Here is a 13,720-nt window from a genome sequence, read left to right on the forward strand (position 1 = left end):
CTAGCATTGCTGTCTTGAAAATCAGCTGAAGTTGGGTTAGTTAATCAAACTGACTGAAGCCATACCATCAGCTAACTTATTCTTTTTACGTTCTGTATCTCCCATAAAAGCCATACTTTCAGCCTGCAGGGTGCATTTTAATTCAATATCCCAACTAAATTCAGTTTTTTTCCAAAAATAAATTTATTGAAGTTTTACTGTTGAGGTTTTATTGTACATTTTCACAATGTTACATGTTAACTATCTTGTTATATGCTTTTACATTAGTATCAGAGAAAGAACAGAAAAAAAAATGAGCTAATTTACATTAATGAAGAAAATACTAATTTTGGTGCTACTGCCACCAATGTATTTATTTATAAAATTTATTGGCCACCCATCTTATCATAGGGTAACACTGGGTGGCTTACAGTCATTAGAATATGTTTATACATATGTATCGCAGTACATTAAAACCAGAGGTGGGTACCTACCAGTTCGCACCTATTCGGTAGAACCAGTTCGTCAAATCTACCGAACCAGTTAGAAGAGGTTGCACCAGTGGATCCGGAAATCAGGCCACACCTACAGAAGAGGTTCTAAAATTTTTTGAAACCCACCACTGGTCCTTGGATATGATTATTCTACACTATCAAGCTCATATTTATAAAACTCAGTGCCTCTGTGAAAGGTAAGGATGACTACTGCGTTTGTGGTGCAATCAGAACATTGCGTGTGTTGAAGTTGTTTTAACACAAACCAAAGATGCCTTTTAAAAAACAAGCTTACATCATATTCTTATGCATGCCAGTGCTGTGTGTGAGGTAATTTAAGGTGGTTCTGACAAGTGTCGTCGGCATCTTCATATTCGGTCACATGGGTGGCAAGCCACTCCCATCCGGGCACATGGTGGCAAGCCACTCCCACAAAGGAGGCCACACCCACAGAGTAGGTTCGAACAATTTTTTGAAACTCACCATTGATTAAACATAAATAAATTAAAATTAAACATTAAAAGTGAAGGACAGGTGGGGATGGCGGGGGCAGAGTGGAGGGAAGTGGGGTCAATTGTTACTTGATCAACCACCTCCATTGTGCTGTTCCCCCATTGGGACCCCAAGCCATTGGGACCCAGAGCCCTATGAAAGGATGAGATCAATACAGTTCCAAGAACTGTTACAATACCTTACATTGGTGTGCCTTTTGACATACAAATTGTGGAAGTTGTTTGTACTTTCCAGCTGGCCTGCTTTGGGTCCTTGTAATCTTTGAATGATCTCAGCTTTCATTTCCATGGCTATGTGAGCAGGAAGCAGAGAAAGCAGAAGACGTTCCTGTTTTTGAAAATAAAAGACAAAAAAGTCCAGGCTTCCACAATTTTTAAATAAGAAAATATAGCAATAGCAATAGCAGTAGACTTATATACTGCTTCATAGGGCTTTCAGCCCTCTCTAAGCGGTTTACAGAGAGTCAGCATATTGCCCCCAACAATCTGGGTCCTCATTTTACCCACCTCGGAAGGATGGAAGGCTGAGTCAACCCTGAGCCGGTGAGATTTGAACCGCTGAACTGCTGATCTAGCAGTAGCCTGCAGTGCTGCATTTAACCACTGCGCCACCTTGCTAAGGAAAACCATAATTATCCAGGGATGCTTGGGACAAAACAGTAAGTGATGTACTATCAATTGTAGGGCTGACTAAAGCATTTAAAAGCGGTTCACTAGGGCTCTCTAAGCATTTTAGCCAAACTATTTACACCCCTTGAAGCATTAACATAGTCACATCCTTTGCAAGTTCATGTGGCTCCTTTAAAGGCTGGCTCCAGTTTATTAGTTTATTGATATACCGTAGTCACAGACAATATTTCTGCTGGGACTACCAGAGAAACTGCAGTTAGATACAACCTCGGAAGAAACTATAACAGCCTTGCAACAGCCAAAATACTTTAATGTTGAAGAATGGCGTATACGCTTTGCAAAGCTCCTCTTTTTAATCTTTTGCAAGGTCTAATCATTTGTAATCTTCCCTCCATTTTCTTCTGTAAAACACAGATAGAGGGATTGTAACCTTCTGTAGAAGACTGACTGGAGGAGCAACTTTGCAAAACTTTCTACTCTAATAATTTGGAAGAAAAAAAAGGGAACAACAGCAGTCATAGAAGGTAGAGGAAAGGGTGAGTACGCGGACACACATACACAATATTTCTAAACTTTATGTTATCAATCAGAACTTTTGCTTCCAAATAAAATTTATCCAAAAGCAAAACATAAGGGATTTGTCCTTTAGATGGCTGCCATAAGTGAACATAATAATATTGTATTGCTGGATCAGGATAAGACTCATTTTAATACAATCCTTATTTCTCATAAGGATCAACCAGATGTCTTTGAGGGGCTCACATAATATTCTGCTCTCTATTGTTCCCCTGAACTGGCGTTGAGGCATACTGCTCCAAACTGTGGCTGAAATAGAGGCATTGATAACCTGTCCAGCATGAGTGGATCTAATCTTCTTTTAAAGCCATTCAATTTATTGGCATCATCATGTTTTATGGCAACGGATATAACATTTTAATTCTATGTGTGAATTAAGCCATGAATATCTTTGGTTCAGCCCACCTTGCAATTTATTGCATTGGGCTCTTTTGAATATTATTTGTTTCTCTTATTCATAAGCAGAACATACAGACAGTTTTTGTCCAATAAAAGCAACACTTGAAAATCTTCCGTTCAGGTTCATGTAGTCACATTGCAAAAGTGTTAAATCAGGGGACCTGGCCATTAATTCAGGCTACTTAGGGGGTGCCAATTGGGTTGGCATTTTGCATCCAGATTTGAGCAGCACAGGCAGCAATTGGTAGATTGATATGATTCTCAGCACAGCTCCTGGTCCCAGGGAATGACCCTGTTGTAGGTTTAAGAGGGTGATTTTTCTTCTTTACCTTTGTAGTTTTTCCGCAGAAGTGAATTGCTAAAGATACTGAAAACTGTTATGGATGGTTCCACCACAAAACCGCATTCGACTAAAGCGTGCTCAACGAAACAGCGTAGCTGACGTCATCACAGGGCGACAACAGCGTGGAGACAGAAGCACGCTGTAAACGCTAAACCTAAAATTAACCCCTAAACCTAAACCTAACTCCCCTAAACCTAATCCTAAACCTAAACCTAACCCTTAACCTAACCCTTAACCTAACCCTAACCCTAACCCTTAACCTAACCCTAAAGCTAACCCTAAAGCTAACCCTTACCTTAACTTGAATCGGCTTGCTTTTAAAGCGCTATTTAAAGCGCCCTTCTTTCTCCGCGCTCGCTGTTGTTGCCCTGTTGATGACGTCAGCGACGCGATTTAATCGGGCGTGCTTTAGTCGAGCGTGGTTTTGTCGTGCCACGGTTATGGTCCACATGGAAGAGGAGAGAGATTTCTCACTTGGAGAAAGAGAAGCCTCTGCCAAAGCTCCGGGAAAGAAACTATTAAAATGTCTCCAATGGTCATGTGTACAGAAACAATATCACTCATCATGTTCAATAAAACCAGTATACACTAATGTATTGTATTACACTAGATCTAGGAAGACACAATTCATGTCCACACAAAGCCATGGAAGGTCCCCTGGATGACTTTGGGCTAGGCACTCTTTCTCAATCTATCTTAGATTGTTTTAGGGGAAAAGGGAAACGAGTGGGTGCCTTGAGTGTCTTGACTCCCCAGACAACACATGGTATTTAAATTGACTCAATGAATGACAGTTCTCTTCAAAACATGTCCCTATTTATGGATTTGACAAGACATTAAGGACACTTCCTTCCTCAGAAACAAGTTTCCTGCTTTCTGTTGCATTATAAGCAGGTCATAGAAGTGATACTACAAAACAAAGGCAATATTTGTCAGAGATTAGACCTCAATTTTTGTTCTTCTGAGAATTTTTCAATGAGAGAACGTACAACAGGCTGTATTTACAAATAATACATGATAAAGCACTGATCTGCCTATTTATTCTATTCATTCTCCATATTTATTCTCCTTATTAAGCAAAAATACTTTCTCTCCTTCAGGAACATCATTTTCTTTAGAACCGAAGCACAAAGGCCAACAAATTTCCATGTATCAGTGCTAATTCATTTGTCATAACTGGATCAGTCATCACATTGGGAAAACTATTTAGTTGGGTGGTGATACGACTCTTAAGCTTTCATAATAGTGAAAGCTGAAACATATTAATTAATTAATGTTATTTGTTCCCCTTTTACACTCTGCTGTCATATCATAGCACAGATCTTCCACCTGCCATGTTTCAGCCACACAAGTCTCCCCTTTCTTAAATAATGTTCTACAATCTGCCTTGCTGCCACTAATGCTTACACCAATAGCAATAGCAGTTAGACTTATATACCGCTTCCTAGGGCTTTCGGCCCTCTCTAAGCGGTTTTAAAGAGTCAGCAGATCGCCCCCACAGTCTGGGTCCTCATTTCACCCACCTCGGAAGGATGGAAGGCTGAGTCAACCTTGAGCCGGTGAGATTAGAACCGCTGAACTGCAGATAACAGTCAGCTGAAGTGGCCTGCAGTACTGCACCCTAACCACTGCGCCACCTCGGCTCTTCGCTTACAATTCTCTTAGAAGTCAAACTCTCCCTCCCTCCCCCTTTATAATCAATGCTTTCCAATGATGCCCCTCTGGTTACCACTTTGTCTCTTATCAGCTCTGAAATTCACCCAAGTACAAGTTGTTTATCTACTTCTACTCTAATGTTCTCTTCCCCCCTCCCTATTTCCTTTCTCTTTTTCAGCTTAAATAGTAAGTCCCTAATTTTTTAAAAAGTCTATGTCTCTGAATTTCTCATTATTCATTAAATGAACATACATAATACAAAATAGATCTGGGAGGGTTTTTTTTTATAGCAGGTGTCCCCTCTTTTTATTTTTTTTAAATCTATGTATTCCAATTTATTTAGAACAAAGTTCTTTCCTTCTGACTTCATTTTTCTAGAGGCAACAACACTTTTCATTCTCATTTTTTTAAGAAGGGCATTGATTCAGTTACACATGTAGAATCCCACTCCGTTACTTTGTTCATTTAAACCTGTCACAGCTTTTGAGTCCTGCTTCTACGCACATTATTATTATGAGGATCCTGCATCCTCCATGAAAGTGACATTTAGTAAGCTATCTCAGATACCAACAACGCCTCCTGGAAGAATCTTTCAAAACATCTTATAAGTGACACAATGCAAAATACCTGAAATGAACAAGGGTAATTATGCTAACTGCTTGTCAGTGTCAAAACGAGGCCTGAAGGCTTTGAAATTGCCTTGCCTTATTCTCTGCAAGAGTTTTAAACAGTGGGGCAACAATTTTATACAGAGGGAAAATATATAAGCTAAGTGTGTATTTCTGTGTGCATATATTACACACATATAAGACAGAGTCCCCACATTTAGTAGATAGCTATCAAAGAATAAACAAAATAAGATGCACAAAACCAACCACGTTTTACATTGTAGCAATACATCAAAAGAAAGGAAGCATCTACGAAGATAAGAGGGAACTAACAGTTTTCTTCTGAACTCAGTTCCTATTTTTGCTTTTATTTATAATAGGAATTGGTAATCTTTGGATAATTGAAGCTCATACTTCACATTTTATGGACAAAATAAATGGGTGATAGGTAGAATCAAGATCCCCCCCCCCAATTTTCTAAACCAGGGGTAGTCGACCTTTTTATACCTACCGCCAACTTTTGTATCTCTGTTAGTAGTAAAATTTTCTAACTGCCCACCTGTTCCACAGTAATGGTGATTTTATGAAACCTAATGAAAATTTTTAAAGAATGCTATTAATTTTAATAAAAATTTAATTAATATTAATAGGAGCCGAGGTGGCACAGTGGTTAGGGTGCAGTACTGCAGGCCACTTTAGCTGACTGTGTTTTGCAGTTCAGCGGTTCAAATCTCACCGGCTCAAGGTTGACTCAGCCTTCCATCCTTCCAAGGTGGGTGAAATGAGGACCCGGACTGTGGGGGCAAGTTGCTGACTCAATTTGCTAAAAATTTGTAAACCGCTTAGAGAGAGCTGAAAGCCCTATGAAGCGGTATATAAGCCTAATAAATAAATAAATACTTTTTTTAAAAGTCAATTAAATTAAAAAAAAGGAAAGTGCTTCAGTATTGGACAAAACCCCTACCGCCCACCATGAAAGCTGGAACGCCCACTAGTGGGCGGTAGGGACCAGGTTGACTACCACTGCTCTAAAGGATGTTGTCTTTATTTTATAAATTATATTCAACCTCTTTTAGGACTTATGCTTTGTATTCTGGTTGTTTCCCACTTCAAACAGTAAAAAAAATATTTTGGGCTACTGTAGTGTAGTTGGAAGTGATTCCCAAGGGGGAAAAAAAGAGTGGAGGCTACATTAGGCGCTGGTATCTCAGGCTGCTTATATAGTTGTCTAATTTATAACACAGAACTTGATACTGTTCTATGCACCATACAATTCTGCTCTATCTTTGGAACAGAAAATGGAAAAGTGACAGTTATCAAATGTGGTTGTCTGCTAGCTTTCACCTACACTGGCCTACATGCCGGCCTCATCAGGAACAATACAAATTACAGTCCAACAACATCAAGACAGCTAAGATGCCCAATTTCAAATGAGCTAAAGGAGACCCACTGAGTGGGATATTGCTGGCGAATTCTAAAGTCTTAGATTCACTGAAATCCCTCTCTAAGGGATTTCTAAGGCAAGATGATTTGTAAACAAGGATTTGAAGTATAAAAATATTATTAAGAAATAATTAATTCATATTCTAGGCTTCTGCATTATCTAATTTACAGTTTGTATTCATTCATTCATTCATTCATTCACTCGTTCCTCTTTACTGGTTAAAATGATGCCGTGAAAATGCCCACAGTACAATATCTATGGAGATTCTCAGTCATCCAGGTCATGGTTTATTTATTTATTGGATGTAAATTGCCACCTATTCACCCATGGCAACTCAAGGCAGCTTACAGAATATAAAACCACATTTAAAACAATATAACTAATAAAAAGAATCAAATAAATTAATATAGTATAATATAATAAAATAACCCCCCGCCCCCTGTCCAGGTGACAGATCACATGAATGGGCTCCATTCTGCTCTGAGTTTCCCAGGCCCGCTGGCAGAACCAGGTCTTCAGCGCCTTCCAGAAAAGTGGGGGGCATTGTAATCTCTGGAGGAATGATGTTCCAGAGGGAGGGAGCCACCACGGAAAAGGCCCTTCTTCTGGGTCCCACCAGGTATATCTCCCTAGGGGATGGGAGCCATTCCCAGCCTCCTCGCTCTGATGGGTCGGGTAGATGTGACTGGCAAGAAACGGTCCCTTACACAACCTGGTCCCAAGCCATGAAGGGCTTTAAAGGTGACAACCAGCACCTTGAATTGCACCCGGAAGCAAATTGGCAGCTCCCGTAGGAGAGGTGACACATATGCACACCAGGCTCTGTACAAAACCATGCAGGCTGCTATATTTTGCACCAACTGAAGCTTCTGGATGCTGTTCAAGGGCACTCCCATGTATTGTGCATTGCAATAGTCGAGATAAGAAGTGACTAGGGCATGAGTGACTGTGACTGGTTATCCCAAAGATGCTTTTTTCAAGAGGCAACTGGACTTTCTGATTTTTCTTTGAAGACATTTTGCTTCTGAAATGAAAAGCGAAATGTTTTTAAAGAAAAACCAGAAAGTCCTGTTGCCTCTTGAAAAAAGCAACTTTGGGACCACAGTACAATAGATTAGGTAAAGAACAATGATATACTGTAGGTGCATGCTTATCCATACATGTTTCACTATGCTTAATGTTTCTTCCAAGTAAGCATGCAGTTTTCAGCAAATGTGTATCATATTCATGCACTCTTATAAATGGTATATCATCATAACTGTGAATTTGTATTTGTATTTTATTATTTGTATGCCGCCCTTCTCCGGGAGGACTCAGGGCGGCGAACAATTCAAGGGGGAAAAAAGGGGAACATAAAAGACAAAATACAAATAATAAAAGTAGACAACAGTCGCACAGCCATACATGTCGAGAGGGGAGGGAACTCATCACCCCCAGGCCTGCCGGCAAAGCCAGGTTTTGACGGCTTTTCGGAAGGCCTGGAGAGAGGTGAGGGTCCGAATCCCTGCAGGGAGTTCATTCCAGAAGGCCGGAGCTGCCACAGAGAAGGCCCTCCCCCGGGTAATAGCCAGGTGGCATTGGCTGGTAAATGGCACCTGGAGGAGGCCAACCCTGTGAGATCTAATGGGTCTGTGGGAGGTAATTGGCAGCAGGCGGTCTCTCAAGTACCCAGATCCAATACCAATATGCTGCAGTTAAGAAATGCAGACAAAGAAAATTGTGTTATAGGATACAAAATTCAGAGTCCTATAAATCTCACCTTCCTATGTAAAATAATACTGTGAAGTTTTTAGCTATCATGTTTGAAAAATGTATGGAGACAATGTTTGTTGAATCCCTGCAATTAGAGGAATAATGAATAAGGTATCTAGTGGCTTCTTTTGGGCTTTATAACTCTCTATGGGGAGCTGCAAAGTATTGCCAAAGTATTGTTTAATATAACTTATTTTGACAAATTTTGCCTTTGATGGATAGGACACTTCTTGAGTAATAAACTGAGGAAAGAAGGAATTTGATATTTTCCTCGTTAGAAACAAAACATAGGAAAAACAACAATAAAATGATAACAAACACAGTGATGAGGCAAGGCAGAATAAAGAAACCAACACAAACAGATTCAGGTATAGCCAAAAAATTCTACACAAAGCTTTTGACAGGCTGCCAACAGCCTCTTTTAGATTCTTTATATAGAGCTTTAATTGGAGGAGAATTTGAATTGCCTATAGACTATGGTTATTATTAGGGTAATAATAACAGTAGAGGCAGTAGCAGCAACAGCAATAGCAATAGCAATAGCAGTTAGATTTATATACCGCTTCATAGGGCTTTCAGCCCTCTCTAAGCGGTTTACAGAGTCAGCATATTGCCCCCAACAACAATCTGGGTCCTCATTTTACCCACCTCGGAAGGATGGAAGGCTGAGTCAACCCTGAGCCGGTGAGATTTGAACAGCTGAACTGCAGAACTGCAGTCAGCTGAAGTAGCCTGCAGTGCTGCATTTAACCACTGCGCCACCTCGGCAGCAATGTTGTCTCCATTGCCTTTGATTTATTCAAATAAAAGCTTTCATTTTTTTGTGGAACAAGAAGTAGATAATCTTATTATATTCTCCCAGCATTTCTTTATATCATAAGATCCTATTGTTGAAAGAGCTGGCTCATTTATTAAAAATATATATATACACTTAGTTTTGAAAATGCTTCACAAATCTCAACAATATTTCTTTTCAGCATTAAGAATGTTCCTTCAAGTTTCAAAGCTATGGACCATACCAGAAGAAGAACTTGGATGCCAAGAGTCTAATATAGGTTTTATCTTCCAACTTTCCTTCATTATGAGCCAAACTAAAGGGAGAACAAAAGCTTAAAAGTAACAGAATTTTCACCTTTCCTATTCTTGGGTGAAAATTGGAACAAACAAAACTCTTACATTGATTTCTGAGGAGTTCTTCCTTCCGCCTGCCTGGTCAATAGCAATTTTAGTACCTCTAACAAATGATATAAATGATGATAGGAAACAAAATAGTAAACAAAGCTTTTACCTGCTGCCGCTTCTCAAACTCCAGCTTGATGCGTGATTTGATGCAATTACAGGTATCCTGATATGTCTGCTGTAGAGCAAGTTCCATCAACTGCTTGTGATAGGCTCCAGCCAGATTCCCACAGATAAAAATGATGACGTTTGCCAGAATCTATCAGGACAATAAGACAGATCAAACTCTCATTCAGTCATCATTACAGTAGTCTATTTTACCCAGTGAATTTGGTCCTGTTTCAAATTCACTGTTATAGATTTTATTGGTCCCTACTTTCTTTCCATTTGGTTTACAAAACTGTATTTTGCATTTTAAAGCATGAATATTAGATAATGGTCAAGTTTCCCCTCACACAAATGTGCTAGTCGTTCCCAGCTCTAGGGGGTGGTACTCATCTCCATTTCAAAGCCGAAGAGCCAGCGCTCTCCGAAGATGTCTCTGTAGTCATGTGATCGGCATAACTAAACGCCGAAGGCGCACGGAACACTGTTATCTTCTCACCAAAGGTGGTCCCTATTTTTCTATCTGCATTTTTACATCATATTTGTATCTGGGGAATAATTTACCATATTCAAAAGTCAAAGCCTCCCTCTAACTGATGATTTATTAATTGGAAAGCAATCTATACTTATTAAATTGTATCTCCAAGAATTATTGAGGTATTTCTAGGAATTGTTTCCATTCTCTCCCATTAACAATACCAAAAGAACATTCCAGAAGATAATATCAAGGAATATCCAGGGATCCAGGAGAAGAGCCCTCTCTGCTGTAGCGCTGGCTCTTTGGAACATCCTGCCCTATAGGGTGAGATTTGCCCTCACCATCCTATCCTTCTGCAAAGTCCTAAAGACCTGGCTCCGCTGGTTGGCCTGGGCGCCCAATCAGAGAGTACATCACTGGAAATGCTTGCTGGACTGACTAGCTGACCCCACCTCACCCCTTGCGCTGTCATATTACTGTACTTCCATTAATCATATTTATTGTTTTATTCATTTACTATTTATTTTTATATTTTAATCTCTTTTTCCCATTTTATTGTTGTAAGTTGCCCAGAGTAACCCCGTGACGAGAATGGAGGCAAATCAATTTAAAAACCAAATAAAGTACAGAAAGCCTTCTTGCAAAAGAATGATGATTCTGGAGAATATGAAATCATGGTGATAATTATCAGCCATTTTTACGGTCCCGTAAAACAATGGCGGCTTGAATAGATTAGCCACAAATCATGATCATAGCCCTAGGTGTAATGTTGGAAAAGAAACACACTGGCATAGTCTTTGTTAGATTCCCTTGTATTTGATATTGGACTTAGGTGATAATGGAAGAAAAACAATTTCTCTTTGATAAGTACATAACTTACTTTGATACATTAACATTTTCAGAAATTACATTTTAGTTTTTTTTAATTTAAACAAATATATTGCATTAGCAATATATTGAAATCAACAGTATAATACAGAATAAGCAGAAAGTAAGAACCAGCAGGAATTATATATATATATATTGTGTATATATATATATATATATATATATATATATATATATATATATATATATATATATATATATATATATATATTATATATAATATTATACACACACACACACACATACACACACACACACACACACATATGTATGTATTATGGGAGGAAGCTAACTGCTTCCATTCTCTGTCAATTGGCTCGTCAAAAGAGTCCATCACGACAGAAACCCAATATTTTTACTGTTGCCTTTGTTATATTTGTGTTTTATTTGTGCTGATAAATAAATAAAGGGAGACTAGTATAGATCTATTTCAAGCTATTTAGCTCTCATCAGCTAGCCATACCCTTACTGGGATTCGAATCCCAGTACGGGTATGGCTAGCTGATGAGAGCTAAATAGCTTGAAATAGGTCTATACTAGTCTCCCTTTATTTATTTATCAGCACAAACACACACACACACACACACACACACACACACACACACACACACACACACACACACATATATATATATATATATATATATATATATAAATTCTGTTTCCAATTAAAGAAAATTGTATGGTCATGTAATTGAATATGTCATATCCCACTAGATATCTAACTTCCATATGATGGGGAATTGTTGATAAACATTTATTTTGAGTGCAGTTTCAAGCCAGCCATAGCTCTTCCTAATAGACTTGTCATGCAGCATGTATTTAACAAGCTGTCCATTCCTTTTCTGTTCAAATATGTCCAATTCTCAGATCTTGCATGGACAAGTCTCTCCAATTTTCTTGGCAAAGTTTTTCAGAAATGGTTTGCCGTTGCCTCCTTCCTAGGGCTAAGAAAAAGTGACTAGCTCAAGATCATCCAGCTGGCTTTATGCCTATGGTGACATTAGAACTCAAAGTGTCCCATTTTCTAGGCTGTTGTCATAACCACTACCCCCCCCCAATTTTTTTTTAAAATTAGGTCCATAGCATTCCCATAATCTACTAATGGTTAAGGTTAGGATTGACCCCCTTGAGAATAACTTCCCTGATAATCTAGGAAATTTGCCACCAAATTTGATGTACAAATAAAAATTGGATTCATCTGTCTCACTTGCCTTGAATATGGCAAAGATGATTTTTCTACCTCACAGAATACAGGCTTAGAAATCTCTTTCTTGTCTCATGACCTATATATCAGAGATTTCTACTGTTTCTGCAGCATTAGATCAGCTCACAGGAATTCATAGGGATTTTTTTTTCCTCCACTGATCTCCTAATGCTGATAGCATTTTTCAGCTTCTTTATTTCTCAACTATATCTGCCTCACTATTTCTTCTTAGTTCAAATCTTCAAATGAGCTGTCTTGTATAGTTTATTCCTGGTGGTTTTACAACCTCCTCATTTGCTGACAGCTGATTGATGACAGAGTTTTTAGATTTAGTTTTCAACTCTTTCTTAACCATTTAACTGGTCCTTAGGCCAACACAGTTTTATCTTTTCAGGACATCTTCTAACTAGCTGAAAATTTTCATAGCCTTTAGTTAAATTATTGTGTCCTCAATAGGTGTCACTCACTTGACTTATACTTGAACTAAATACTACCTTCTTATTGCTTCAGAAAAAAACTAACATTAACAGTAAAATGCTAGACGGGGTGAAATAACCACAAAAGTCAAACACTGAAAAATCACAATCAGCATTCTAATGACTGTAGAGAAATTAACAGTCTGGTTATTTAACAATATCAATTATAATTATTAAACCTATAAGCCACTAACTTCTAGTAACACTATTTCTACATAGCTTGAAATAAAATTATCTAGTACCCCTGGATCTCTGAACTCATAGGGAGAACTGCTAGATGACAGCTAGATTGATGGAGGTGGTCTTTCAGATATAACCAATATCTTTCATTGTCCTGAGACACTGCTATACAGAAAACTTCCACTTGTTTAGGTTGATAGCTGCTGGATCTTATACTATTTCTATGAATGACTAGGACCTCCTTTTCATTAGTGTCAGGGGTGGGTTTCTCGCCCCGTTCCAACCGGTTTGGTTGGAACGGGGCTGGCGGCGTCCTCGTGCACGTGTGTGGTGCGCGCATGCACGTGCGTGCACGTGCGTGGCGCACGCATGCATACTAGCGTCTGTGCGATGCTCCAGCTGCTCCTGGAGGATTGCGCAGGTGCTGTATGCGTCCTGCGCATGCATGGAAGCGCAGAACTAGTCAAAACCGGGTAAGGAGCGCGGGCGCGCGGGTGGGCCCTTCGCCGTTCCCGGAAGTTACTTACTTCCGGGTTCGCCGACCAACCGGTTCGCAGGGACCACCGCAAACCGGTTGAAACCCACCCCTGATTAGGGTGAAGAGAGAAGATTGTTTCTTTAGGGGGGAAAATCAGCAACAAAATTGAGTGAAATTATAATTAGTTATGCTTCTACACAACCAATGCTAGTCATCAGTTGGAATTGCAATTCAAAGCCCCCCCTCCCCCCAACCCCACTTTATCTGGTAAATCACTTAGCTACTCATTCTGAAATTTAGCTTTGAAAACATTTCCGTGTGAGTCATCTGATGAGG

The 13,720-nt window shown here is 39.2% G+C and overlaps 1 protein-coding gene across 1 annotated transcript in view; it reads right to left on the reverse strand.

Annotated features, from left to right (window-relative positions):
• The window catches only part of ADCY2 (adenylate cyclase 2), a 204,755-nt gene that overhangs the window by 118,172 nt on the left and 72,863 nt on the right, over positions 1-13,720 (reverse strand). Inside the window, exons 4-5 of the mRNA XM_032220470.1 lie at positions 9,682-9,831; positions 1,165-1,313 (exon numbers count right to left, since the gene is read on the reverse strand). Of these exons, the coding sequence (XP_032076361.1) occupies positions 1,165-1,313; positions 9,682-9,831 (299 nt within the window). The remainder of the gene's footprint in view (positions 1-1,164; positions 1,314-9,681; positions 9,832-13,720) is intronic.

This window comes from Thamnophis elegans, chromosome 6 (genome assembly GCF_009769535.1).
Source record: "Thamnophis elegans isolate rThaEle1 chromosome 6, rThaEle1.pri, whole genome shotgun sequence".
In the NCBI taxonomy this organism is placed as follows: domain Eukaryota; kingdom Metazoa; phylum Chordata; class Lepidosauria; order Squamata; family Colubridae; genus Thamnophis; species Thamnophis elegans.